We start from the raw sequence: 26,870 nt of genomic DNA on the forward strand, positions 1-26,870 counted from the left end.
GGCACACACATCTGGTGGAGTGGTGAGGGGAGAGGTGGCACCAACACTTGGGTTGTCCCCTGTCTGTTGGCACACCATTGGGTCAATGCTTCATTTGCAGCTCAGCCCCAGGAAGGGTGCAGCTGTGGGCTGTGGTAGCAGTGGGTCCCCATCCACGCTCCCTCCAGCTTTAAGGACATACCCCATTGGGGCTCCACTGTGTCAAATGGGTGCCCAGGTGGAGGACCCTCCTCCACCATTTGCGTATAACTAAATGACAATCAGCATAATGAGAGTGAATGCAAACCAAGCTCCCAGTTTGCCATTAACTCCTTTTTTTAACCTTGAAAAGGATTTCAGCACAACCATGCTCTGGCATCCATACTCCAGTGGGTTGGGGACCCCAGACCCAGCCCAGGTGCAGCACTCAATGCCTTCAGATGGAAACCCCTTATCCCCATGGAAGGACAGGCGCCACTGTGTCACGGTGTGGCTTCCAGGAGCCTTTTTGAGCTGAGGACCCCCCGAGACCCCCCATCGCCCCAGAACTCCCCTGAGAACATGGCCCCATGCTTAAACATGAGGAGTATATTTAGACGCCGTCAGTTTAAGTTTGCGCATCAAGCTTATAAATATGAAAGCCCATCTCGGAGAGATGTTTTAAGATACCTCATCAGCCCTTGGAAAATATGCAGGAATATTAATTAGCCAGATCTGGATATTATCTCATAATGAATAAATGAAGAGACGCGCTGTGGAAGATAAAGCTCTGTCGGCTCACTGGGTTTTCTAAGAGCAGTGCAGTTTGGGGGTCATTCCCCCTTCACCATGCCCACACCGGGGCCACGCAGTGCTCCTTCTGCCCTCAGAACCTTTTTTCTGTCTCCCCCCACCCTGACACCTCCCCCACCCACCTCGTGCCCTCCATCCGGGCCAGGACAGGAACTTCCCAGTTGCTGTAGAAACAGGGATGAAGGATGCGCTTCCAATGGAAATGCCAAACAAATAATGGCTTTGTGGACTCCTGGCCAGGCGATCCTCCACACCGGGATGTGGCCACTGCAGGGCCCTTCTCTGGGGGGTGGCCAAGGGAGTCCACGGGGCTGTGGGAGGCTCCTGCTGGACTCCAAAGCCCACACTGAGGTGGAAGTGGTGGCCAGGTCCTGGGGAATGGGCTTTGAGGGACCCCGTTGCCTGAACGGTGCTCAGAGCATCGCTGCAATGAGATATGTGTGATACTCGGTGCCATGAGTCCCCATCTCCACATCAAGGAAGGTCAAAATAGGGCCCCGTCTCCAATGGAGTTGACCACAGGTACCTATCTCCACACCAAGGGATGTCACCATGCAGCCCAATCTCCACACCAAGGGAAGCCATCTTTGTTTGCAGATTTTGGGGCTGGCAGGTGGGAAGGGGCTGGGGGCCAAGCAAGTGACATCTGGGAGCTGGCTGGGATGGGGACACAGGTGTGGGGGCCTGCTGGGCACAAGGAGGGGGTAGCATAGGAGTTGTGATACGAGAGAATGACTGCTGGGGAGCGTCCTCTTGTCCCATCCCACGTCCCCGGTGTCTCCATGTCCCCAGCATCCCCTTGTCGCGTCTCTCATCCCCTGGATCCCCATGTCCCCAGCATCCCCTTGTCCTATCCCACATCCCCCATCCCATGTCTCCACATCCCCAATGTCCCCAGTGTGCCCTTGTCCCATCCCTTATCCCTGCATCCCGGATGTCCCCCTCTCCTGTCCCATGTCCCCATGTCCCCATGATGTCCCCATGGTCCCCAGTGTGGCGGCTGCCGGGGAGGTGCGTGGGTGCGGGGCGCTGCCGGCTGCCGGAGCTGCCATTGTTTGCCTTCAATCAAGATGTTTCAGGCAGAATCAAAAGCACCAACTGGGGAAATCATCATCACAAAAAATCTTGCGCCTGCAAAATAGGTCAAGTAAGACTCCAAAGAGAGAGAGCGTCTGATCTGCATTGCAAGGAAGAATAGCAACAGCTGTGATCTCCAGTATATATGGATGGGCTTGGGGGGGGATAAATATATATATCCATGCATATGTATAACCGCTTACAGCTGTTGGGCCGTATGTTCATTAGGGCCAACTGTTTTGGAGGCAGAGGGATCAACGCTAATCGGGAAAGGGAGTTTATCACCACATTCAGAGGCAAAAGTGTCAGGAGCAACTGCGGCCCCCTCGCCCCCCCGCACCAGCTGTGCTGCTCAATGCCCCATTCAGCAGCACAGGGCACCGCGGGGCAGCTCCCCCACGCGCAGCACCCCATGGGGTGCCGTCCCCATTGCAGTCTGGGTGCCCCGAGGCACACCCCAGAGCTGAGCTGTCCTGTAGCCCATCCTCGGGTCGGGCCCCAGCAGCTCCCCTATGGGGCCGTCCTGGCGCAGTGAGTCACATCGGTTGGAAAGAAGCGGAGCCGGAACTCGCTTCCCTCTCAAAACTCCCTCTGAACTCGGTCACGCTGAACCAAAACCAAACTGTTCTCTGCTTTGCTTTTTTCCCTGCTAAATTTCCTGCCAGATCAGCAGGGAGCAGGTTCCATGACACACACACTTTTTTTAACCTACAAAATGACTTTGGAGACAATATGCTGCCCTCGAAGCGCACCGTCCTCGCTTCCTCGCTGCTGTGATAGTTTTGGACGATCAAAAATCCGACGGAAGAAGTGTTCTTCCAAAATCTGACTGGTTCCAGCACGGGCAGCCGCCTCGTTCCTCTGGTGAGATGGAGGGAAAGGAGAGGAAGCAATACATGGACAGACGGATGGACAGACAGAGGGGTGGACAGATAGGCAGACTGATGGGTGGACAGACAGGTAGAGGGACAGATAGCTGGAACAGACAGACGGTCAGATGGATAGATGGATGGATGGCCTGACAGATGGACGGGCAGACAGACGGATGGATGGACAAACAGATGGACAGACAGACAGGCGGAGGACAGGCAGACATACGGACAGCTGCCGGGAAAATGAAGCCCGCGGAAGGGAAAGGATCACCTCGAGACACCATGTGTCTTTCTACTAAATTTTAATGATTTATTTTTTTTTGACAAAGACATCTAAAACATACACCGAGTACCAACATGAGCAGATATTGCAAATACCCCTTTTTGGTGGAATTCAGAAAGGGAACATAAAAGAAAGAGCTTGTGTGGGCCTGCCCACAGCAGGACCACGATGGCAGAGGCAGTGCAGGAGAGGCCTCACCGCACTGCAGTCAGCCAACGCCGTCTGCTGATCAGGTACAGTTCCCATGGAGAAAAACGCCTTTAGCACACGAGGGGCAGCACTGGGGTGTGGGGAACAATGCGAGGGCAAGGAGAGAAATTCTCCATCGGAGCCAACTGGGGAGATGGGGTTTGAGCACGAGTCCCCGCTGCAAACATCAGAGCCCCGTTTGCTGCCGTGCCCTTGGAGAATTTCACTTCTCCATCATCTTTCCCCTCCAGAGAACACCAATGGGCAGGAGAGGCGTCTTTAATCTATCACAAAGGTAAAACCAGATTTAATGATGTGAAAGTGAAGCACGACAGCCTCCCCCCAGGAAGGGAATTAACCCCTGCGACAGACTCCTCGTGCCTAGGCTGGGGTCGGCCGTCACTCGGAGTCTTAAATCAGGCTGCTGCCTGCCTGGCAGAGGGGCTCTCATTCAAGCGAAGGCATCGAGCTTGCAGTGAGCCTCGCTGGGTGGAATTTAATGGGCTGTGTTATGCGGGAGGTCAGGAGAGAGGAACATAATGGTCCCTTCTGGCTTTAAAAATCTATGAATCGATGCAATGTGCGGCAGAGCTCCACCCATACCAATGAGATGGTTTGCTTTGCTCGGATCTTACTTCAAAGAGGGCAAAGCAGAGTTGGAAGGACAAAGCCTCCTCAGGACATTAGCATGAAGCAAATGGGTCAGGAGGCAGAGGGGCAGCGTTTGTGTTCCCAGCTTCACAGGCGGTACTGAGCCGGGTGCTGCTGGGGGCAGAGTGGCAGGTGAGCAGAACCCCACATCCCTTTACATTTCTACCAGGTCAATACACAGAGCTTACAGTACAAAGAGCATTTATGGCCATTGCTGCAAGATGATTTACTTCAGTCGTTGTAACCCTCCACCTCCATCCTCCCAGGTAGACCACATTCATCTACCAGATGACGGGTGAAGCTCCGACTGGAGCAGGACCAAGCGACCAGGATGTGTGCAAACATAAGGAATGAGCCAGCAAACGCTTCTGGATCCTGAGTTCAGTAAGGCAATTTTTCCTTCCAAACTGGAGCGAGAGTAAATTTACAGCATTTTACACACACTTCCAAGTATAACTGATGGGAGCCTAAAGAAATAGCAGAGAGCAGGGCAGCACCTAGCTCTGCAGTCCTGCAGGTGAGGAGGGCTCTCTTCTGCCCCCAGGGCGGTTTTGCTTTGTTCTGGTGGGGCAGAGGAGAGGAGCCAAAGCACTTCACTCAGCACCCAGTGCATGGTGAATGCCAACCTAAAGCCTGGGACTGTTTCCCACAGCCCAAAGCGTGCCTTCCAGAAGGGGCTGCAATGCTTTACAGCACTTTCATCAGGCACATGTGTGGATATGGAGGAAAAGGGGACCTCTCATACACGTGCTGGGATACATTTCTCCTCCTTTGGCTCCAGAAACACGAAGGCTCAGCTTCCTGAGGCTCCCCTTAAGCTAACACAGTTGCTCTGTTTAAATGAACATCTCTCCTCACGACTCCTTGCTCAACGCACGCCAACTGGAAGCGTGTCACTTCTTTGTGTCATTAGCTATTGCCTAACAGCTCGCCGGAGCCTCCACTCCCCTCCCAGCCCTGCTTTTTGCAGCAGGCTGCATCGCTCCGTCTGCACGTCCCGCCTGGGCTGCAGACAGATGCACTCAGGGTGCTGACTCACAGACGCAGGCAGATTACACTTGGATTGCTGCAGCAGTTGCTGTCCCAGCTGTCCCTCTGCCCCCAGCCACAGCAATGACAGCTGAACTACGCGCAGCCCAACCCCTGAACCATCCCCACGTACGGGGGGACCTGGAAGCAGCCCCAGACAATTTCGATCTGCCGGGCTCTAACACGGAGGCGGCTTCACGCACGCTGCAGATGTTTCTGCCACGAGCTGGAGATGTCCAGGGGAAGGGACGAGCGAGGCGTGGAGCTCCAGGGGTGTCAGCTGGCCGCCTGGCTCCATGAGTCAGCTCGCTGGTGCGTGGTGAAGCCACATGCCGCAGGACACACAGCTCGCCCCGTGCCGCCCGCCTGCAAGAGGTGGAAGGGGTAAGGCGGTCCCCAGCCAGCCCTGGCCTTTCGCAGGCAGGCGGCAAACAAAGCTGGCAAGCAGGGCAGTGGGATTATTTTACCATCTGTGCATTAGAAACTGGCCCAGGAGTCACCAAGCTCGCTTCAACAGGACGTGGCTGCTTTGGCGCGCTAAGTGACTCCTGCCCGCTGTCAGCTGGGGATAGATTTGAATCACGGACAAGAAGGTGGAAAAAGCATTCGCTTTTCTATCTCAGCAACCGCATCCTTCTGCAGGAAAGGCAGTTCAGGGGAGAACAAACCCTAGCTATAAAGAGTGTTTCCCATCTGCCGCTGTGGGCTCCTCACCTCCACCCGACGAGCTGCAGCTGGCAGCGGGCTGGGGGTGCCTCCATGCAGGGCTGCTGAGGAGGGTGGGAGAATGGGTTTTGCACGCTGCAGAAAGGAAGCCTGGGACCTGGTATCTCATTCTAGAAAGTAATCACGGACTTAATTGCATTTTGCTGCGGAGTTGCCTTAACATCAAGGGAAAATCAACAGGGATTGTTCAACATCAAGACTAATCTCACATATGGAGCTTACTGAACACAGGAACCACGTTTTTGCTGGCTCAAGGTGAAACGCCGGGCTAAATTCTCCTTCAGCTGCGAGAAAAGCCCCAGGCACGCTCATCCTGCATTATTCCAATTGTAAAGAGCTTCAATTATACACACATAACCCTCTTCCTTCTACGGCGTCGTCGCAATGTAACAGTGTCTCGTTATGATCAAACTCCTCTTTTATGGCTATAGGAATATGCTGAAGTCTTCTACCCTCATTACACAAATGACTTCTTATCAGTTTTTTTTTAAGAAACTACCCACAATTGGTAACAAAACCGCGTTTTATCTGTCACTGAGGAAAAGCTGTGACTGACACCTGAGCGTGTCCTCAGCAACTGCAAGCCTGCACGGATAGGGCAGCTCCTATGCATTTAAGCAACTACAGTAACTCACCACTCCCTCTGCTTCACACCGAATCAGTCTTGCTTCTGCTTACAAACTTGCTGGCTAATCAGACATTTAATACTATTTATGCATAGGGAGGAAATATATAATTCCTTTATTGGGATAAAAAACGATACTAAAGAGCAGGTCAAGTTCCAAATCCAGCAGTAGGTTTTAACCGATGTTGTTCCCTTTTTTTCTCTCTCTCTTTTTTTTTTTTTCTTTTAACAGCTGTAGCTGTGCACAGATGGAAAAACATTTGGTCAGAAAGCAGCAAATTAGTGTTTTCAGGCTAGAATTCTGCTCCCACCGCTCCTCCATTTCCATGTAGCTCAGTGCTTTATTTCTTCTTTGCATTGACATTTTTGCACACCCAATTCATGCCGTCCTTTAGACAGAGAAAGGCAGTGTTAGTCGAGGGAAGGGAAAGGGAATCTCCTGTCCTCCTCTGCCCCATGCCTGCACTCTGTGCCCAAAACCACCGTGCATAAAAGCAAGCGCTTCACTGCTCAGTTATTAAATCCTTCTTCTAACCATAAAAAGTATCATCGTCTCATCATGTCACTATGCCTCGGTCCTTCAAGGAAGGATCACTTTGCAGTTAAGGTATGTCAGCAGCAGATCGAGGCTCAATTCTAGGTTCAGATCATTTGTGTAACCTTGGCCATGCCACCTTGTCTTTGAGACTATGCATTTTAAGCTGTTTGTTACACAGCCAGCTCCACATTCAGAGCGTGCCTCTAATTCTCTGCACAGCTGCGTGCCTCCTGTGTGTCCCCAGGCAAATCACATCAGCTCAGATGGACGAAAGTCCCTTTAATCATGGCATGTAGACTCTGTGCCTCTCAGAAACAGGCACTGTGGGGTAACACAGAGAATAAAGGTGGTCGTGTTTTACGACGCCGATACACTCATTAGGGTACTTGTGTAAAAACGTGTGCAGCACTTCTTGCTATTGCAAGCAATAGGGCAGCCCTTCAGTTGTGAATAACTGAGCATGAGCTTCTTGCTGAGGTCCCAGAACGGGATATGCCACTGAAGGACACAGTGACACTTCATCCCACTCCTGATGCTTCTCTGATGTGAGGTGCAGAGAACGGAGTGCAGGATGCACAGTTCTCATATTTGTGTCCCATCAAACCCACCCCTACCCTACCTACAAGGCATTGCTGGTGCCGCGGGCAGAAAGAAGGCAGGTGGGATGGGACATGGTTGTAAATTGGGTGAAAGCCACTCTGGAGCTCTGGGAGGATTTCGGTGCATTGTGTTTAATGGTCAACATGCTGTGTTAAAGAATAAGCAAGCCCAGTTTGTGCTGGCTGCACGTGGGGCCAGGTACTAATAACACTGCTACCTCGAACCTCGGGGAGGGCTGCTGCCTCCAGTTTCATTTATTTATCTCCACAGCAGAGATCGGCGTAAAACAAATTGTCTGAAATCCTCAGAGCAAATGGGAAAAGACGAGAGGTAGATTCATTTTAAGGCCCAGTAGCTTTGTGTCTTCCCTTTTCAATAACACCGATAACCTAGGTGTAAAACATGTAATGCCTTAAGCAATCAATAGCATGGTTTAAAGCTTATCACTTTAGAGAGAGAGGGAGCCAGCCTTCCCAGCCAGCGGAATGCCAGGGCTTAACAATGGGGCAGGGAAGAGAGGTGTCAAGCCTTTGGCTCCATTGTGTGCTTTAGAAATGCGCATGATTGCCTGCAAAGAGTGAAAATAAATAAATAACTAAAAATGCTCCCACAATGATTTCAGCTTCCCCTGCCTCGGAAGCAATAATCACATTTGCACACATCATGGCATACAAGGCAAGCAGAGCTCCTCATTCATTTTGAATGTAGGTTTATTTGCTGAACCAGAACAGCTGAGACAGCTTAAAGTAATAAATATCAGCTGACACCCTCTGCTATTCAGCACAGTAATCCCAGAAACAATACATCACTGCAAAACAACAAACACGCATCCTATCTTCTACCTAATCTGACCACAACTTGAATTCACAATGATTAAAACTCTGCCTGCTGCCATCAGGGAGCTGGGGAAGGGGAAAGACAGACCATTTTAGCACCGGTGTGGTGAGGGTCATAAAGCAGAGTTTATGATGGGATTTACCATGGCTGGGAGCCTGGCTGCATCAAGCATATAATGAGGGCAAAAGAATGACATAGCAAAATGCAAGAGGAAAGGTGAACTCCAAGCAGGCTTGAAATACGTAAGTAGGTCGCTGAACTTTTAATGCAGGAATTGATTTTAAAACTCTCTTCTGGCATGAGATAATTGACAGGAAAAATCACATTTAATTGTAAATATCTCCCTGCCTGACAGTGATAAAGAGAAAACGAATGCAGCCAGCTCTACAAGTGATGTATCTTCCTCATCTTCAGCCACGCTGCAGCCTCTGGTGCGACTTTGTCAGGGCATGTTTTCTGCAGTGCTCTGAGTGCAACAGCAAATGCAATGGAAGGCAAAGGAAACAAAAAGGTACGTTTGCAGTTTTTCTACCTAAGGTCTGAAGTGGGACAGGGGGTTGTTAAGACAGAGAAATGGAGAGAAGCTGTTACAAACACAAAGAGCGCTGTGGGGAAAGCACAGGGGAAGGAGGAAAAGATGCTTGAAAGAGTCAAGTCCACAAGGAGTCAGCTGCAGTCATCCTTTGTCCCTGCATTTTCTGTCCCTATATCTGCATGCTTAAAAGATGGCTCTGTGCAGAAAGCACAGTCCCTACAGAAACATTTAGATCTTGATAGATGTCCTTGGGCTGCTTTGTTGAGACAGACGTTGGCAGATATGCTGAGGATGGAGACGGATACAATATTAGTATTCCAGCCTCAAGTCAACCATGGGAAAACTTAGCCAGGGAAAGATTTCAGATCTTTCAGCTTCAGTTCTCTTAGCTCCTTAACAAGCAGCTAGTAAACTTTACCAAAGCAAAGAGAGAGAGAACTCCAGGGAAGAGGATAATGCTTCTTGCAGAGAAATGCTGCTTAGCGCAACCCCACCTCGCTGCAGTCACGTCTGCTGTTGTGCCAGGGGAGTTGTGCTGTGACACCCTTTGGGAAAGAACTGGTAGAGCCTCCCCCAGGAGGAATGCAAAGTCCTGTTTGAGATTAGCCCACTGCTTGCTTATTCTCTGCATTATCAGCTTTGTGGCTGTGGGAGTGAAGTAATCTGACTTCAAACACAGCGAATGAGTCCCTTCCACCCCATAAAAAAGCATCCTGATTTCTGCTCCCCTGCAAGCCAGGGATCAGGCAAGGCCACAAACTTGTGACCCCTAATGTGACCTTAAGGACAGCAAAGCTTAATCCTTTCATGTAATCTTCTGTCTGCCATAACAAATTGGGTCATGCAAGTACAAAATTCTCCATCTCTAGCATTTTTGGTGTATATTATTTTAACTGTCGCTTTCTTCTCCCTCTGCACAGCTATAACTGTAGCTTCATTATCTGTCATTTCTTTGCACCTCTGCTCAGGCATACAGGCAGGCTTTATAAGCTCCCACAAGTATACCATCCTTGTCTTTGCCTGGGTGCAAGCTTTTTTTTCCTCTGAGACCTTGTATCCCCAATGCAACTTTGTAGAGTCTCTTTTTACCCTGCTTAAAAATCACAAGACTTTGCCCTGTAGTCTGGAAATACTGCTGCTTTTCCTCATCACAACTGGCTCTGCCTGCCCCAGGAGAGCTGCAGTAGTCAAAATTGGTTTAAAATCACATTCACAAGTAGCCTCAGAACCTTCTTAAGATGTGGGAGATATCTGGCCAGCCTGCTGTGGCTTAGACACCTTTTAGACAAAACCCAGCTCAGAGGATATAACACAGAAGATTGCTGGGAGTCCTGTTCTGAATCCTGCCCCTGTCAGAGTGGTGAATTGCAGTACCAGCATCATGTAGGTCTTGGGCTCCATTCTCCCAGTCAGTGGAGAATAGAGCCCAACAGGGAGAAGCAAGCAGTTCAGCCCATCCTACAGTCCTTTGGGCCAGACTGGCTCTGGCATAAATTAGAGTTTAGTGGCTACTCTCATTTCCACTGGCTTTTAATAGTCTCCTGGGTGCTATTATGCTTGGGAGACTTTGGATACAGTATGCTGCAGCATTGCTCTGGAGGAGATTCCTTGGGGCAGGCTGAGCTCCTGCTGCCTTGATCCAAGATTCTTGCTTCAAACAAGAAATGAGCTGCAGAGCACAGACTGGTCCAAAGTCTTAAGTCATATTTAATACGTACTGGCCCCTCAGAAGCATCTCCAGCAAAAGCAGGGGAGTCCCTTTTGCTTTCACCTCATCCCAGCTGGCCAGGATGGAACATGCATAGCTTCTGCACACCAATTAGAGATGTGGTCACAACCCCAGAAGAGCCCACATGGCAACGGAGAGTTGCTGTGAGGCAAAGTCTCCCTTGTGTTTCTCTGCTGGAATTGGTGATCACCTCCTTCATTTGTTGTACCACACACAAGGGTCTCAGTGTAAGCTGGAACAGGATGCTGGTGCTCCAGAGGCAGAGTCCAAACAGTTGTGGCAGGGAGACAAGGCTCTCCTGACTGATAACTAGTCAGAAGGTTAAAATCATATGCAAGCAGAAAGCTTGTTTGAAATAGCTTCTAAGGTGAGGGATGTCACTCCTCTTGCAATGATACTATGAAGGGTGATTGAGCAGACAAGTGTTGCCCATGATTTCACTCCGGAGGTAACAAAGTCTTCAGCTGGCACAATGCAGGATGCCAGCTGGCTTCCAGAGGGCTTCCTGTATGGGGTTGCTGGTTAACCCAGCCACCTTTCTCCTGAGCCTGCCCAGATCATTGCTGGACCCCTCTTCCTGAGTCCCCGACGGTTAATTTTAAAAGATGACAATATGGATTCCTTCCTTAATTAACAGTTTTATTAAATAACCCAATTCAAATAATAGTTAAATTCTCTAAATTTATATCATTCTATTAACCATAATCTAATCTCATTAACCTTGAAATCCCCAGTCTTAACTACCCAATTCTATACACCACGGTGCTAGCAGCTAAACTAATTAAATGACCTTCAAACTATTTCTCCTTCATGTATCGGCATTATTTATCTTTGCTCATTGCTCTTCCTTCAAGCTACCACAAAAATCTTCTCCTATGAACTCTGTTCCTCTGTGTGCTGAGTACTAGATATGCCACCACTCTTCCTTGCAAAATCCATCGGTGACGTCTCCGATTTTACTCCAGCTAATGTATTCCATCAGCAGCGATGGTTAGCGTGATTGCCTTTCATTCTGAATACCTGATGCTTCCACATCTTCATTTATTTTTCTGTCACTCATTGTCATTTCTCAAAGAAGTCCTTAAAGCAGTGACCTGATCACTAACTACACACAGACGGCCTCCTTCTGAGTCACTGGTAGAGATAGTGTACCACGATTCTCAAAATCTTCTCTCTTCATCTCATGCTCTCAACAAGCTTTTCTTTGATTCCCCTACATTTTGAGCATGTTGACTTCTGAGAGTCCCAGGGATGAAGACATTCTTTATTTCGGGGCTGATCCAGTTGCACCTAAGATCCTTTAGTTTAAAAGCCATATTGGAAAACATTCTGTTCAATGAACTGCCAAGAGAAGGAGAGCTTGGCATCCTTGCTGCCTGATTTGACAGGGCTGGAATTACGGCACAAGAGAAATACAAGGGCTCTTACTATAAGCTGCAGAGAATTTGTGACTTGCCTTTTTGCAACAATCACTTATGGAATAAGCTGCAGTATTTAGGGCAATGAGACTGGGGACAACAGTACGTTATCTGCCCTGCATCTAAATTAATTTGTCTAGATAAGCATAACGAACAAAATCTATAGGGCTGCAAATACTTTAATTTAGCTCTCATCTTCTGTTTTCTGGAATTAAGTACAGAACTGGATTTAATTTCTCTGGGTGAGAACATTGGGCTTATATTCTGGTCGATTGAATGCATATACAAAGATGCACTACATTTCGAGGAGAGGACACAGAAAGGAAGACTGAGCAACAAATAAGTGGGCAGAGCACATCAGAGAGCCTGCAGATCAGTTTGGAAAAGAGGCATTTTTCACAGCTCATCAACAGAAAGTGCCATCTCCTGTCATGTAGCTCTTCCACATCCAGCACTCCTCCCAGAATCTCATCTGCCATTCTACTGCCCTTAAGAGCTGGACTTAGATAAAATAGAGGGCCTGAAGGAAGGAAGCAGGTAGCCTGCATTTGTCTGCAACCCTTTGAAACTGCAACCTCACTTTCTCTATCTTAAATCCTGATCACATTTCTTTGGACTTCAACATACACTGCCGCTGCGGAATGTATTTCCCTCTTAAGACCACTGCTTCAAATTAAAGATTGCAGAGTTGAAGCTTTTCACAAGGTTGGTTACAACATAGCTCAATTTGTATTTTAGCTAACTAAGGGCCTTTGAAGGACACCATCTGAAACATTTAGGTCTAAATGTTAGGTTAAGAATTTCAAAGCTAAATAACTACTGTAAGGGGTCAGGTCAATGGATGCCAAGGGAAAGAACAAGTAGGAACTGGGTTCTTTCTCCCAGTCTATGGCCCAGGCTGTTCCTCACCCAAAAGTTATCCCCAGATCTTGTCTGAGGAGCTCTTTAGAAATTCGCTTAATATTTTTCTGAGCCAACCAATACCTTTTGTCTCCCCAGCATCTTCAGCTGAAGAGATCCACAACTCAATTATGCAACTAGCGAAGAAGCAGCTTTTATTTGTTTTAAATCGTTGCTTCACTAGGAACCTCCTTCCTCTAGCAATTTGGAAAAAATAGCGTATAGTCTATCTGTCACTTTTGTATTTCATAAACCCCAAAGACATTCTCACTTTTTGTCCTCTCTCTCAAGTCCCAATCTATTTATTCTCCTTGTTTACAGATGTCACTCTGTACTGCTGATCATTCTCAAAATAATCTCAAAAAAAGATCCTCAAATCTCTCATACTTCTGAGCAGATATTTGAACAATATTTTTCTTGATGGGGGCAGTTAAGTGCTGGAAGATATTATGTAGAGAGATGGGGGAATTTCCATGCTTGGAGATGCTTACAGCTTGAATGGACAAGGCCCTCAGCAACCTCCTTTGTACTTTTAGTTAGCCATGTTTTAAGCGTAAGACCCTTCAACCTAATTTCTTCTTGGACTCTATGATTTTATTGCTGCTGAAGTCTTTTTAGATGGGAATAGAGACAGAAATTAACGACATGTTCAAGGCCGGTGCCTACCATGCCTTTATTCTGTTACAGAAGAGAGTTTTCTGGAAAGTTCCTTTTCTAGTTTCTGGCAACTCCCTAGCATTTGGTTTTCCCTTTTTGCTGAGCACTAAGCTGCTGTTCCCAGTGATCTGCTCTCTGAGTAATGGCAGCTAATTTAGAGTCCATCATCATATACGTCTAGTTAGAGTTGTTGTTCCTCATGTGCATTATTTTGCGCTTGTCAGCACTGAATTTCATCTGCCATTTTACTGCCCACTCAGTACTGTGGGCTTCTGCTCTGACTCTTCGTACTCAGCTTGAGATCTGGCTATCTTGAGCAGCCCTGTAGCACCTACAAATAAGGAATTCACTGAATTTGCAGTGGAGATAAATGGCTTCATGATTTTGTTCTTTCAAGTATCAGCGAAGGGAATAATCCTGACTGCTTGGGTTGGGAGCGCTGCAAATATTTCATTAATTCAGGAAAGCCTAAGAATGAAATAAACAAACCTAGGTCCCATTTACATTACAAAGAGCTACTATGCTGCAGGAACTGGCTACAAGACACAGCTATTACAGTTCAGCTCAGGAACACAGCTCAGCCCCCTGTGAGGGTCTGTGCTGCCCCACATGCTGCTATTAGAAGTGGTCTTTGCCCCATGTGCTGTTCTCGTGTTTCTCAGATCAGAAAAATTGATCGGCTTTTCTCTGGCGCCTGGGCTGAGCAAAACGCCAAATGACATTAGTAGTGAAGGTAAATCAGATTTCTAAAGTGCACACTTGTAACAGTCAAAGGGGTTAATAGTAGAAGGTGATTTGTTTTGTGAAAATGATTAACCTGACAGCAGTCTCTTTAAAATAAATCAATGTCTTCGTCTGGCCCGGTCAAGAGGTCCCGGGTGGGGAGGTGAAGGCTCCCCTCTTCCAGGGACGGAGAGATCCCCAGGGCCCATAGCTGCCCCTCCCCTCCACACAGGAGGTGAGTGAGATACATGACCCCGTGCTGTGAGCAGTGAGGGTTTGGCCGTGCTGACCCTCTTTTGAGATGCAGCCAGAGCTGCCCCACCCTGCAGATCACAGACAAGGATCTCTCTCTTGCAGATGGCCTGCTGGCACAGCAAGCCCTCTCCAGTGCCTCACCTGTACTCCCTCTCCTGAAAGAGCCGAACAAGACTGGATCTGCCAGACCCTGTCACGGATTGTGTGTAGGTTCAGTCCCTCGGCAATCTCTGAAGCAGGGGCAGCCGTCAGCAAATCCTGCTTGTTAGCGAATATGAGCACGGGGACTCCACCAAGCTTTTCTTCATCCAAAAGCTCAGCCAGCTCCTATATCATTTACAAGAGAGTAGGGTGAGGGGAAGGCGGAGGGAGGCAAGGGAAGAAAACCTTCAACCACCAGTGGTTGTCTCTAATTAGAAATATATTTAGGGCAAATGCTGGAAGAGCGTGTTCCAGTGTTCTTATTATAAGAGAAGAAAAATGTATACAATCATCCGAGCCCAAGGTTCAAAAGCTATTTCTTCCAATTACAGGTTACAAAAATCTTCATCTTAGTCTGAAATTAGCAGTTGCCTTAAAGGCTACAGCTCTGTGTTTTACCAGTCGCTGCTCCCCAGAGACCAAAATTGATGAAACAGCAAAAAACATGTAAATTGGCAGGATGAGGAATCTGTTTTAAGTTACTGCCTGACTGGCATTTATACCTGAGCAGCCGCTGACACCAGCCCTAATATCTTCACTAATAACGACTTTCAGGGGTTTGTTCCAAGTTCTATAAACTGCAACTTGAGCAGCAGAGGACTTTTTTTTTCTTTTTCTTTTTTTTTCTTTTCCACCAGAAATGGAAATCCCACAAGAAAGTGGCAATGCTTTTGAAGGCATTGGCTAGCTGAAGACAAGCTCGGTCAGCTCCACTAGCTGGATTTTGGCTCCATATGCACAGTATGCATTGGGTGGCATCCTGAGAAATGGGTTTGTTCATTCTAAACTGAATGACTCAAAGAGAGTCTTTTAATAGCCCAAATCTGAATCTGCAGCAGATCAACGATGGCTGAAATACTTCATGTTTAGGGTTGTGCAATGGCCTCACATGAAACAAGCAGTCTCAAGTCACTTCCCTATGTGAGCATATGGCAAACCCAGCAGAACTTCAACCTGTAGGGACTGCTGGTACTGCAGAGAGATGAGTAGATGAGATATTTTGTGGGCTCCTTATTTAGCTGGAAAGGTTTTTCTCTCAGATACTGTCCTGATATCTTTCATTCACTGGCCAGACACTTTTGGATTAAAGGAGCACAGTCAGGGAGATGCTAAACTGCAGTGGAAATCTGACTCCATCCCCTCAAAAGCAATGTTTGGTTTGGAAACCAGGGCGAGAGAACAGAGTTATAAACAGAGTTGGCCAGGAATTTTTCAACAAAATAGGTCTTTCGTCTGACACAGCTGATTTACTGAAATCAAATTGTTTGTGGAAATGTGAGGGGTCCAGTCTGAGTTCACCTGACTCAGGCAAGTGCTCTACACTTCTGCCTCTTCCCCCCCTCTTTTGCCTAATGAATATTTAATTGCTGATTATAAAACAAAACAGCATCAACAGGAGAGAAATTTCCCCTGCTCCCAGAATAACCTTCTGTTAGGGTGTGCCCTTGAGACTAGAGAGACAAAAGATCAAGTGCTCCTTTAAAACAGGCAGAACAGAGAGCTTTAGGTTAAATCCCTCATTTCTGACTCCCATTTCAAGGGGCAAATCTGCTGTTAGGTATTTTGAGACACTGCCACTTTCCAATTTTTGTAACAGAAACTTCAAGAGTCCTATTTTTGTTCCATCCTAAAACACAAAACATTACAAAACATCAAAACCTTGCAGAACGGAAATCTTATTTTCTAGCCAGTCCTAGTTACAAAGTTTCTGGGGTTTTTTTGGGGTTGTTTTTTTTTTTTTTCAATTACATCCAAAAGACAATCAAGTCAATATGATTTCCATTTCAACTTCGTAAATAAGAAAATAAGATTCCTAAGGGTCTTGGTTTGGCAAGGTTTAAAGGACTTAGAAAAGTTTTTTTTTTTCTTCTAGTGTTGGACTCTGTTTGCTATTCTTGTATAGTTTTAATGAAAACCGTTCTATTTAAACGGAATTAGGCTACCTATTTTCCTTGTTTCACATCTACCAAAATAATCTGCGTTGATGTTGAAAGGCAAGTCTCTCTTGAAATGCAAATTTTCCTCATAAACAACAAAATCATCTCCCTAAGTTTTGTGAACAAGGGGCACTCAGAAGCACTCTGTTACTTCAAAGGAAGCTGGGCATAAGTAACTCACCTGACCCGTTTCTTCAAACCTCTTCCTATCTGCACTGTCAATGACATAGATCTGAAAAAGAAGTAAGGGGAAAAAGTTACTTTTTCCGGAAGACACTTTTCCTTAGTATCATATAAATGAGCTAAGCCTAATAATTATGGTTTTGGGCACAAAGATACTTAGTATTATTTATATACCAAGTGTTGGCAAAACATCATGACGCTTAGAGAGGAACCTCATTTTTTAAAACTCAAGGGAGTGGACAGCCACGTGGTTAGGATCAGAAAGTTGCTTGTGGCAGTACTGGGGATGCTCTTACCAGCTCCACGTTATCTGAAGAGAATGGGAGACTGCCTGACATTGTCACAAATGGCCAGCTTACAGGCTGAAGCTGAGTACAGGATGGCAAAACGTGGGGATCCAGGCATGGTCGTTCATCCTAGCAAACAGTGCCCAAGCTCTGCAGTGCTGTGAGTAGACCAAACTGCTTTCTAGCAGAACATGTCTCCTTCTCATAAGCCAAGAAGGCACGTAATAGCACTCAGGGGACAGATGAAGTCTGAATATATTGGTGACATTGAGTTTCTGTCCTACCATGACCTCCTGGGACAGGTGGCTGGGGACTATGGCTGGATCCAGCTTGGAAGACTCTGTCTTCAGCTGTCAGCTTGTCCTTAAGGTGGCAGAGGAGAGAGGCAGAAGCTGGTTCCCAAAGTCTGACCACAGAGTTCTTCCATCTCTTCGGAGCTGGGCACCACATCTCACAGTTTATGAGGAGGTCCCAGGCAGACATCTGTCCCTGGGTGAGAGTGGTTCTCCAGCATGCAGGCTCCCTGCCTTTGGAGAGGGTCCTCACCCTCTCCAGCAGCATGCTATGTCCTGCTTTCATTTTGTAAATGCCTCCTACACAGGCTAAAAGGCTCCTCAAAGACCCCGCTAGGTAAGGGATTAGTAAGTCCAGCCACCCTTCCTCCTTCCCTCCAGCAGTGCTACTGTAATTTAGAAAGCACACATAGCAAACTACACAAACTGGGGAACCTCTATATAACATCCAGGCGAGAATCACCTCATCTCATAGGAAGGGGAAGGTTGCTGGGGCAGCAGACAGGGACAGGACTGGTGATAAACACTGAGTCTTTTGCTTCCAGCCCCTGCCATTCTTCATCAGTGCTGACTGAAGCTGCTAGGATGTCACATGCATGCTCTTTGGTGGCTTACAGGGAGCAAGTGTCAGCCTGGTTTTGAGGGAATAGATGAGCACAGCACCCTGCCATCAAGATAAATGGCATCCTTGCAGGCAGTCTCAGCGCAATCCATGCTTCCAGGATAATTCTGACCAAACAGTAGGGGGAGGGAAGATCTCTAGCAGCACTGTCTACAAAACTGTAGGTATACCCTTAGTGAGCTAGGGCTGTTTAAAATGGGACCAGATGAACGGTAGGAGAATCTGCATGCCAGTCTTGAGAAGGAGGAATCTCTGCAAGCTCGCTGGCCTTTTAGCTGATCAGCTGGGGTCTGTGGTCCTCCCTGTGGCTGATGCACACCGAGAGAGCCTATGGATACATAGCAGGGCTGGACACAGCTGTGCAGGGACATGGCAGTAACGCATGTGCCTGGTGCCACGTGATGGGGAAAGGCCCACGGGCATGCGTTGACACAGCCTCTCCCTGCAATGTGATCCCAAGCACGTGCCTACACCTGTCCTCTCTGTTCCTCCCAAGCACCCACCCCTGTGCATCCCATTTGAGATAGAAAGCGTGGACTAGAAAGAAAGAAGGAAGATGTAGAGCGGTGGTTATGAAACTTGATTATCATCTTTCCCCCTTCAGGACATCTCAGGGGAAGCTTAGCAACACATGAATGCAATAGTAGAGCACTATTTCTTAGATAAAAGGTTACACCTTGCATATTATGGTGCTTCTCTAACTGGCAAGGAAGAGCTCCATGTCACAGCCAGCCAGGCTTTCTCCTGCACCGCTCTGTTTCTTGCTAGGGAGCTATCTTGCAAGATGAGAACTGGAGACACAGTGCTCAGGGCAAAAGCCACAAAAGCACAGCAGAGAAGATAAAGTATGTGCAGAGTGCCTACTTCCAAACCAGAAACCACTGTGCCAAATAGCTGCAGGTGCCTGTCTGAATACGCAATCAGCCAGATATCCACACCTTATTTGCCTGGGTTAAACTTCCAAATATCACAGGTGTGTGATGTAAGACCTAGCTCTCATTCAAAGGCACCTGCATGGATTTGAATTTGCAATCACTTCCTGCTTTTTAATACTTTTTAAAGGGTCCTTTCTACTTTGTGCAATATATTTTAGGAGAAGACGGAAGCAGAGGGTCCTGGGAACTGTGGCATATCTTATTTCCATCTTTCTTCTGCAGCAAGGCCCACACAAGGCTTGTTCCTGGCTCTAGTGTTTTGTAACATGGTTCACTAGTTTGAGCAGCCCTCAAGTAGTGTATTGGAGCTTGAGAAAGAAACTCGTGTCACGGTGGGTGTCTCCTTTGAGTAGCAGGCCTAAACAAAACCTGGAGTAAGTGAGCTGGGCAGAAATTGCAAGCGGTGGGGCTGGATGAGGAAATAATACAAGGGATAAGTTAGCTCAATTTACAGAGGCGTGACCTGCATCAGGTTTGCAAGAGGAGATGAACTACTGGCGCAAGAGCTGGCAAAAGATCTCATCTTTTTTGCTGCTCTCCCAGTTTTGGTGCATATGGACGTGGCAAAGCACTGCAGTAACATGTAGACAGCTCCCAGTCCAGGACTAGCTGCTAGCTGGCCAGTATGGAGTGCAGGCTCATGTCCACATGCACATCAGTTATTCCCTCTCTGAATTCACACTGCTGCTTCCCTCCAAACTGACTCTGATTCTACCAACTATCTTACTCGTATAAAAAGAAAGGTTTTGTCTGCATGTTGCTTTAGCTAGAGTGGGAGGAGGGCTGGGAACACAGCTGTATTCATCCTCTGTCTTTGAATTCACCTTTATTTCTACATCTCTCATGCAGCACATCCTGGGAAGGGGGGAAGACCACAGACCAGCATAGCTCATTGCTTTGCCAGCAGAGCCTCACAGGCACTGTTTTGCAGTTGTGCAGCCTCTGCAGTCTGAACAACTGCTGTAGCAAAGATCCCCTAGCTGCTGCTTTGCAGTGTTGACTTTGATTTGCAAATCTACATTCACCCCACCAGCAGCTGCAGAGCTCAGATCCAGTGGGCATGATAGTCCTGTAGCCATGATGTGTTTTCTTGATGGCCACATAAGAGTATGTGTAGTTTGTCCTGCTAGTTTTTCAAACACAGATTTTCTCTTTATAAAGATTATACCATTACTCCCTGAAAAAGCAACCACTCAAGTTTACGCCCCTTCAAACATCAGATTGCAAATTAACACTGGAAGAAGAAAATCTGGAGAAGAGACTAGGGGACTTTTTAGACCTATTTAAATAAGATACTCATTTGGACAATGTCTTCTAAGCCTGCAGGTACAGCCAGACCCTTCAGGACCCTTACGTGAGCCTCGGAGCAAAAAGCCCTACTCCTAGTTGCACTGATTCTACTGTGGAAGTGAACTGAAGCTCCCAGCAACTCAGTGAGTATGTATGTGTGTGATACAGAAGGGAGGAAGGGCGTCTTTCAGAGAGAGCTTCCTGCTTTCCCATGGGAGCCTGTAGACCTTGCTTAGAATGGCTTTTTCTCTGCTCCCACTGGCAATGCTGCTTGGCAGGGGGTGGGCCTGGAGCCCCCAGACTGTCTCCATCCTGCCACGTGTGGCTGCATGTTAGAGGTGCTCTTTGAAACTAGTCAGGACAGCACTTAGAAGGTCCCAGGGTAACGTGCTCTGGCATGGTCCCGCAGTGTAATTATAATGGTAGTCAACTGTAGCTAATTGTAAGGTAACTGCAGCTGTCAAAAACATTAAAGGACGGTGTAATGATGAAAGCACTAAAGGAAAAGACAAGGGGTCTCTCTGTGCCCCTCAGCCAGAAGCCTTCCTATCTGATGCCAGACACAACATTTAACTCTTCTGTGCTTCAGTTTCCCCAGCTATAAAAAAGGCACCATTCTGACCCACCTCCATACATGAGGCTTAAGTTGCTCGTACCCATGACGGGCTTTTGGGAGTCTCCAGTGAAAGGAGCCATAGATGGGCAAACTACAAGTAATTGATGTTCACTTCTTTGAAAAGCCTGAGATGAGAGGAAAGGAACTGGCCACAGCCAGCACCATCCCATGGAAGTAAAAACATACAACTGAACGATTTCTCCAAACATCACTGTATTTTTCTTAGTGCACCCAACCAATCTTGCCATTTCACTTGGAATAACTCCTGTTACAATGGCAATGGTGTTGCTGAGAACCTGGACATTACACTGCTTGTTCCTTTCTGGCCAAGACCATGGATTACATGAACACAGCATTAAACTGCAGCCAGTACTTACAAGGATATCAGTGTTTTCAAAATAGTTCCTCCAGTACGGCCTGATCTTCCTCTGTCCGCCTATGTCCCATACGTTCAGCTTGAAGCCTTGAGACTGAACGCTTTTGATGTTAAAGCCCTGGAAAGAGCAGAAACAAAGGCACATAGAGCATAAACCTGAACGGCTGGATCAGATTCACAGGCAGACATTAGCACCTTATATATCCTATGCCTGCACCATGCTGTGAGATGGGCCAGGCAGCCATAAAGATGGATCGGCTGCGGGAGAGGCACTGGTGAAAATGAACACAGCCACTAAACCATCAGCTTGCCTGTGCTCCTGGGTCAGGGGTTGATGCTGTCATGGCTACGGAAACATATGATGCAGTTAGTACCCTGGAAAGACTCAGCAGGGTGGGTGCAGGAAGAGGTGGGAGAGCTGCAGATAAGGAGAAAACAAGGGCACTGTGAGAAGCAAGACTGGGCTTGTGAAAGCTGAGTAGAGAGTCCCAGCTAACGTGAAGCCAGAGGTCTCAGCTCAATTCAACACAACGCAAGTAATGCTGGGCTTAAAAGAGCAACAGCTGCATGTCTGAAGGGTCCATTTCATCAATTAAAGCACCAACTGAAAGGGCATTCAAGTAGAAAAACAGGATGTGGCGTGGGCTGGCAACGTGCTGCCGCAACACCCAGGGGACTGGGACTTGGAATTAGGGTGTTGGAGCTAGGAGCTTTGCAAGGCAGCTACAGGGTGGGGGGGAAGCATCTCCCATAGCTCTCTAGCAACCTCCTCTGGTCAACACAGGAGCAATGCTGCAGTTTTTCTGGTGGGTGACTTCTCTCTCCCCAACCTTCATGCTCCACGAAAGGGGGCTGGAGGTACCAGAGGGGGAACGATGGAATATACAGGATGTCTGGAGTTGGCTGGCTGTAAGACAAAAGGCCTTCCTCACCTGTGTTGGTGTGATGTGGCTTATGTCCTCAGATGCCAGCTGTTTCAGGAGTGTAGTCTTGCCTGCATTATCCAGTCCCAAGAGGAGGATCCTCACCTCCTGGTCTGGGGTGCTTTTCAGTTTACGCAGGATTGACAGTAAACCCTAAATTAGCAGGAGAGACTGTAGTTGTTATTTCCCCTCTGACTTTCCTCTCCAGGTAGTGCTCCCCAGGTTCTGTTCAGTGCTGGATCCCAGGACAGGCTGAACCCCTTCCCTCTTCCCATTTCCTCTCCTACTCTTCCCCCTCCCCACAATTCTCCTTCATCTTCAAGAGCATCAGTGAGGTCTCAGACAGCACAAATACCACTCAGTGGGGTATACCACTGGCTGCCTAGCTCGTGTCATACAGCTGTTTGGCACTGCCTGTGCCAGGAACACAGTGCCTAAGGATATTACATGCAGGAGCTGCAAACCAAGTCCTTGCGAGCTCTTCATTATCTTTATCAGAGGGAAAACCCCATTAATTTAATCTCCCTCCTGGTTAACTGTAGGTTACGGCATACCTGACATCAGTTCTTTTCATAGTAACTCCCTGATCATCTCAAACCCCGTTTATCTGTCTAAAACATGTCGGACCCATGGGGCACGTGCAGTTCTGATTCTCAGGATGTAGCACTTAACAGCTATCTCAGATCACCACACGTCCTCGCTAAGAAAAGCACAGTGGATTTCAGTCATTAGCCAGGCTCAGCTCTCTGAGCTGACAGTATCACTCAGGATTAGGAAACAGAATATGCAGGTCAGCTCATTTACAACTGTGCACGTTACAGCAGCACACCCAAGCTTTTGTCAGAGACCTGCATTTCACTGAAATGGATGAAGAACGGTCCAGATCCTGACGTGCAACCACGAGGAGCAAACCACCCTGCTTCCATCTGGACCTCAGCCCTGCAGGAGAGGGGCTGAGATACATGGATGCTCCTGCAACTTGTTTGCCTGGGCAAACTCCAAGGAAAAATGCACCCACAGCTCCTTCTGGAGCCTTCGGGATCCTGCTCAGCCTCCCACAGACAATTTCCAGGTCTCGAAGGGCAATCATGAGAATGAAGTTCAGATATCAGCACAAACCCAGGCCACGGGGGCCCGCCTCTCAAGCAGTTTTGTTCTCCCATTTGCAAAATGGAGATGACAATTCTTGTCGACCTGCAAGGGCAAATTAGCTTAATGTCACAAAGTGCTTTGTTGGTAGGAGGAACTACGCCCTCTAAATATTCCTGCTGGGAACCAAGGACTATCTGAGCCATAAGGGTTGCTCCTTATCCCCTCCAGATCAAGCAATCAGAAGCCTGTCCTTAGGATGAAGGGCTGCACGACTGCTGTCACAGCGCTGTGCTGCTGCTGCACAAAGGGCAGTTTGGAAAGGATGTGGCACTAACCATCATGATGTCAAAGCTTTCGTTGCACGGTGTGAAAATACACCCAGATCCAAACATAGGTTAGATTTGATCCATTCCCTCCAAGCATTTCAGATTTGGAAGTAATTTGTTGGCTACCCATTTAATTAGCAGATGCAGTTCACAAATACACGATTTGAAAGACGAGGAGGAACTTACTGAAATTGTACTTGATGGATATTTGTAGAATGCTGCATGGCTGCCATTGCGACTGCGCTTTTGTGGAAAGCTGAGGGTCAGAAATTCAGAGCTCATGCACAGAACCACAGCAGCAGAAGTGAAATCTTACCCTTGGGCTGCATCACCTGCACCATAAACAGGCTGCTAAACACCTGGGAAGCCAGGCCCAGCTCAAGGTGCTAATCAGGAGCAGGCTCTGCTTGTTGGCGGTCAATGCCCGCACGCACTGCTTGCAGCCTGGGCTGTGACACCCTATGCCTAGGCTGGGTGCCCACAGCTGGCTCTGTGCAGCCACAGCGGGTGGATGGGCCGTGCAGTAGGTGCAGGCAGCCTGGCAATGCCAGGAGCAGAGGGCAGGGAAAATGCCAGGCAATGGGATGGGCTCCAGTGCTTATATGCACTTGACGTCATTAAAACATGCAAGCTGTAATTGCCCGACTCACACCGCACATTTTTTCACCTGCAGTCAGATTTATGGCTGTATTTGTTGGCTTTTAAATACACAGAGCTCAGCTCCCCACGAGAGCAGGAACTCTAAAATTCACACATTCTACCCCCTTCCCAAGAAAGGCTGTGAATTTCCCATTCCTACAGGCTGATCCAAGCCAACACAGACCCATCAAAGAGCTGCTGCCGACTTCAGAGGGCTCTGAACCAGGCCCCATTATTTCAGTTTATTGCTCGTGGTTAAAAAAAGAAGCTGTTGCAATGCTAATCCTGTTCTCAGCACTGCTAAGAGTGGAGCGGTGCAGCCCAGAGCAGATCAGGATTAGGAGATGCTACGTTTCAGAATTCAACTCCGAAACAGCGAGCGCAAAGCAGTGTATTACCAAGTGTTGCTTATCTACCAGGGAGCAATTCCCAGGGGTTGGGAAGAGGAACTGTTATAAGTGTTAATAGAGCTGCTCCCATTGTAGACGGATGCTATTTCTGGGCCAGTATGACAGCCTACAAGAGAACGATCAGCATCGCTCCATATTCTGCTCGAGTGACACCGCGGCACGGCTGATCGCAGGATTATCTGGGGTAGCCAATGGATGGGAGGATATTTATAGAAATAAAAGTATTCTCTAAGGTATAAAGTAAGCTGATTTAAAAGGCTGGAATACAAGCAGGCCAACACGGAGAGGTGGACTCTATCTCAGTAGCCACCAGCATAGGTTACGTGGTTTGTGTACACAACTTGAATCAAGAGCCAAGTAATAGCCCAGGCTATTGTGATTAGTAGTATTTTATAAATATTATTAAAAACTGGCACCCAGCATTTTCTCCCTAGTTAGTGAATGCTTAAGGTTAAGTAAAGCTATGCACAGGCCGGTTTCTAATATACTACTTTTTTTTTAAATTGGTGTTATGAGCATACTAGTTAGGAAGACAGAAAGCATTTCCTGACAGCTTGGTAGACTGGAAAAAGTAACTCAGCTGAGTTCCTTGCAGCATGCAGGCACTACAAGGAACAAGCAACCCTCCCTGCACAAATGCTGCTGGATTAGCACCTCTGTGCTTGCAGACACAGTGCTGAAACCAACTTGGCCCCATGAAAGACAGGAAACAATTACTTGGTATCCATGGCGGACATCAGGTAGAAAAGCAGCAAATGGTGGTGCAAAGGGGAGGCTCAAATGCCAAGGGAGAGGAGCAGGGCCTCGAAGCAGTGCAGCAAGTAAACGTACCCTGAGCAAGGAGGGAGCACATGTGGGGTGAGGAGCAGGATGGGTCCTAGCAGAGGAACTGTGGGGATGGCTGCAGGAGTGCAAGGGCAACACGGCATTTGCACAAACTAAGCAGACTGCAGCATCTGTAACAGAGAAGGGAACTGCAGATGCTGTTTGGGTAATGAGCAGCACAGCATGGCAGCGCATGTAGCCTCTGGAGAAGGGCAGCCATAGGGAGCAACTCAAGGCAGGGCACGGCCAGCCAGCGACTGCCGCTTGGTCACCACAGAGTTAAGCAAACTATGTGTTCTATGTCAGCTTGGTTTGTTTAAAAACATCATTATCCTTGGTGGAGAGGGTCTTCTTTACAAGCACTGCGAGGAGTCAGACTGATGGGGTCAGCAACAAGAAGACGGCATTTTCCAGACAGTGAGTGGGGACACACGAAAAGAAAAAATGACTCCTGACAATTACTGTGAAATCAGAGCGGGGCATTAAATTCAGAGATGCAACTAAATGGGTAAGTGCACTCATAAACACGTTGAGCATGAAAGGGAAGCTAACCATCTTATTAGCATCCTTCTGAAAACAGGGATGTGCGGTTTTATGAAAGCCTATCATTGCTAGGTTTAAAATACCCACTGAATTATCGAAGGACGTTTGGTTATAGCTGCATGCAGTAATCCCGTTCTCCTTAAAAAAAGAAAATACAGACATATATAAAAATACAGTGACATTTATAGTCCTAGCTAAGGGTTTTGTGGGTTTATTCAGCTTTAAATCCAGGCTGTAGATGGGCCTTTTGAACTAGTTGATGCATGTAACTACATCCTGTACCACAGAAGCCGCCGAAAGGAAGATTCGCTTTATAGGCCAAAACAAAAATTGGTTTGGGACAAACAGAGCATTGAGATAATCTGTTTAAATATTGTATCAGATTGGCAATATAAGACCATAATGGAAAGAGCAATTTCCCCTCGTACTGAGGGCAGGATACACAGGGCATGGATAAAGCTCGGCCCGCAAGCCACGGCACAGCACAGTTGATTCCTATTAGGCAAGAGAGGTAAATGTATTCTGTTTAACTTTATTAACCACAAAGCTCAGATAATGAATTTTAAACAAAACCACCCTCCGTCGCCAGCAATCTCTTATCTCGTGGATGTGGACATTCAGCTGAAATGGAATCCATTCACCACGACGCACCTCGGCCACAAGCCCTGCGCCTCTCCGGCCGCTGTGACCGCATCGCCCACCCCCTCCCTGCCCCGGCTCCCCCGCTGCCCTGGCCGTGGGTTGGACCTTCACCTCCTGGCCCTTTCTAGCCAGCTCATGAGCCGCAGAGGTGGTGGTTCCATTTCCCAGCAGTGCGCAGTGCCTCGCTCCGTCCTCCAGTCGCTCCTTGTGCCTTCCCCACAACCGTGGGAGAAACTTCACACAATGCCCACAAACCGGCCCGCGATTCTCTTGCTAGTTCTGCCTCTGCCACACCTCCAGTCCTCCAGGAGGTTT

At 47.8% G+C, this 26,870-nt stretch overlaps 1 protein-coding gene across 1 annotated transcript; it reads right to left on the bottom strand.

Moving 5' to 3' along the window:
• Positions 1-8,690: 8,690 nt before the first annotated feature.
• On the bottom strand, positions 8,691-23,132 carry ARL3 (ARF like GTPase 3). Its single transcript, XM_085229073.1, is given in 7 exon segments — positions 8,691-9,003; positions 9,006-9,018; positions 14,557-14,742; positions 16,735-16,785; positions 21,157-21,273; positions 22,088-22,231; positions 22,927-23,132. Coding segments are annotated over 7 exon segments (690 nt in total). The 5' UTR covers positions 23,005-23,132; the 3' UTR covers positions 8,691-8,902.
• Between the last annotated feature and the right edge of the window lie 3,738 nt (positions 23,133-26,870).

Source organism: Meleagris gallopavo, chromosome 8 (assembly GCF_905368555.1).
Source record: "Meleagris gallopavo chromosome 8, MGAL_WU_HG_1.1, whole genome shotgun sequence".
NCBI lineage: Eukaryota > Metazoa > Chordata > Aves > Galliformes > Phasianidae > Meleagris > Meleagris gallopavo.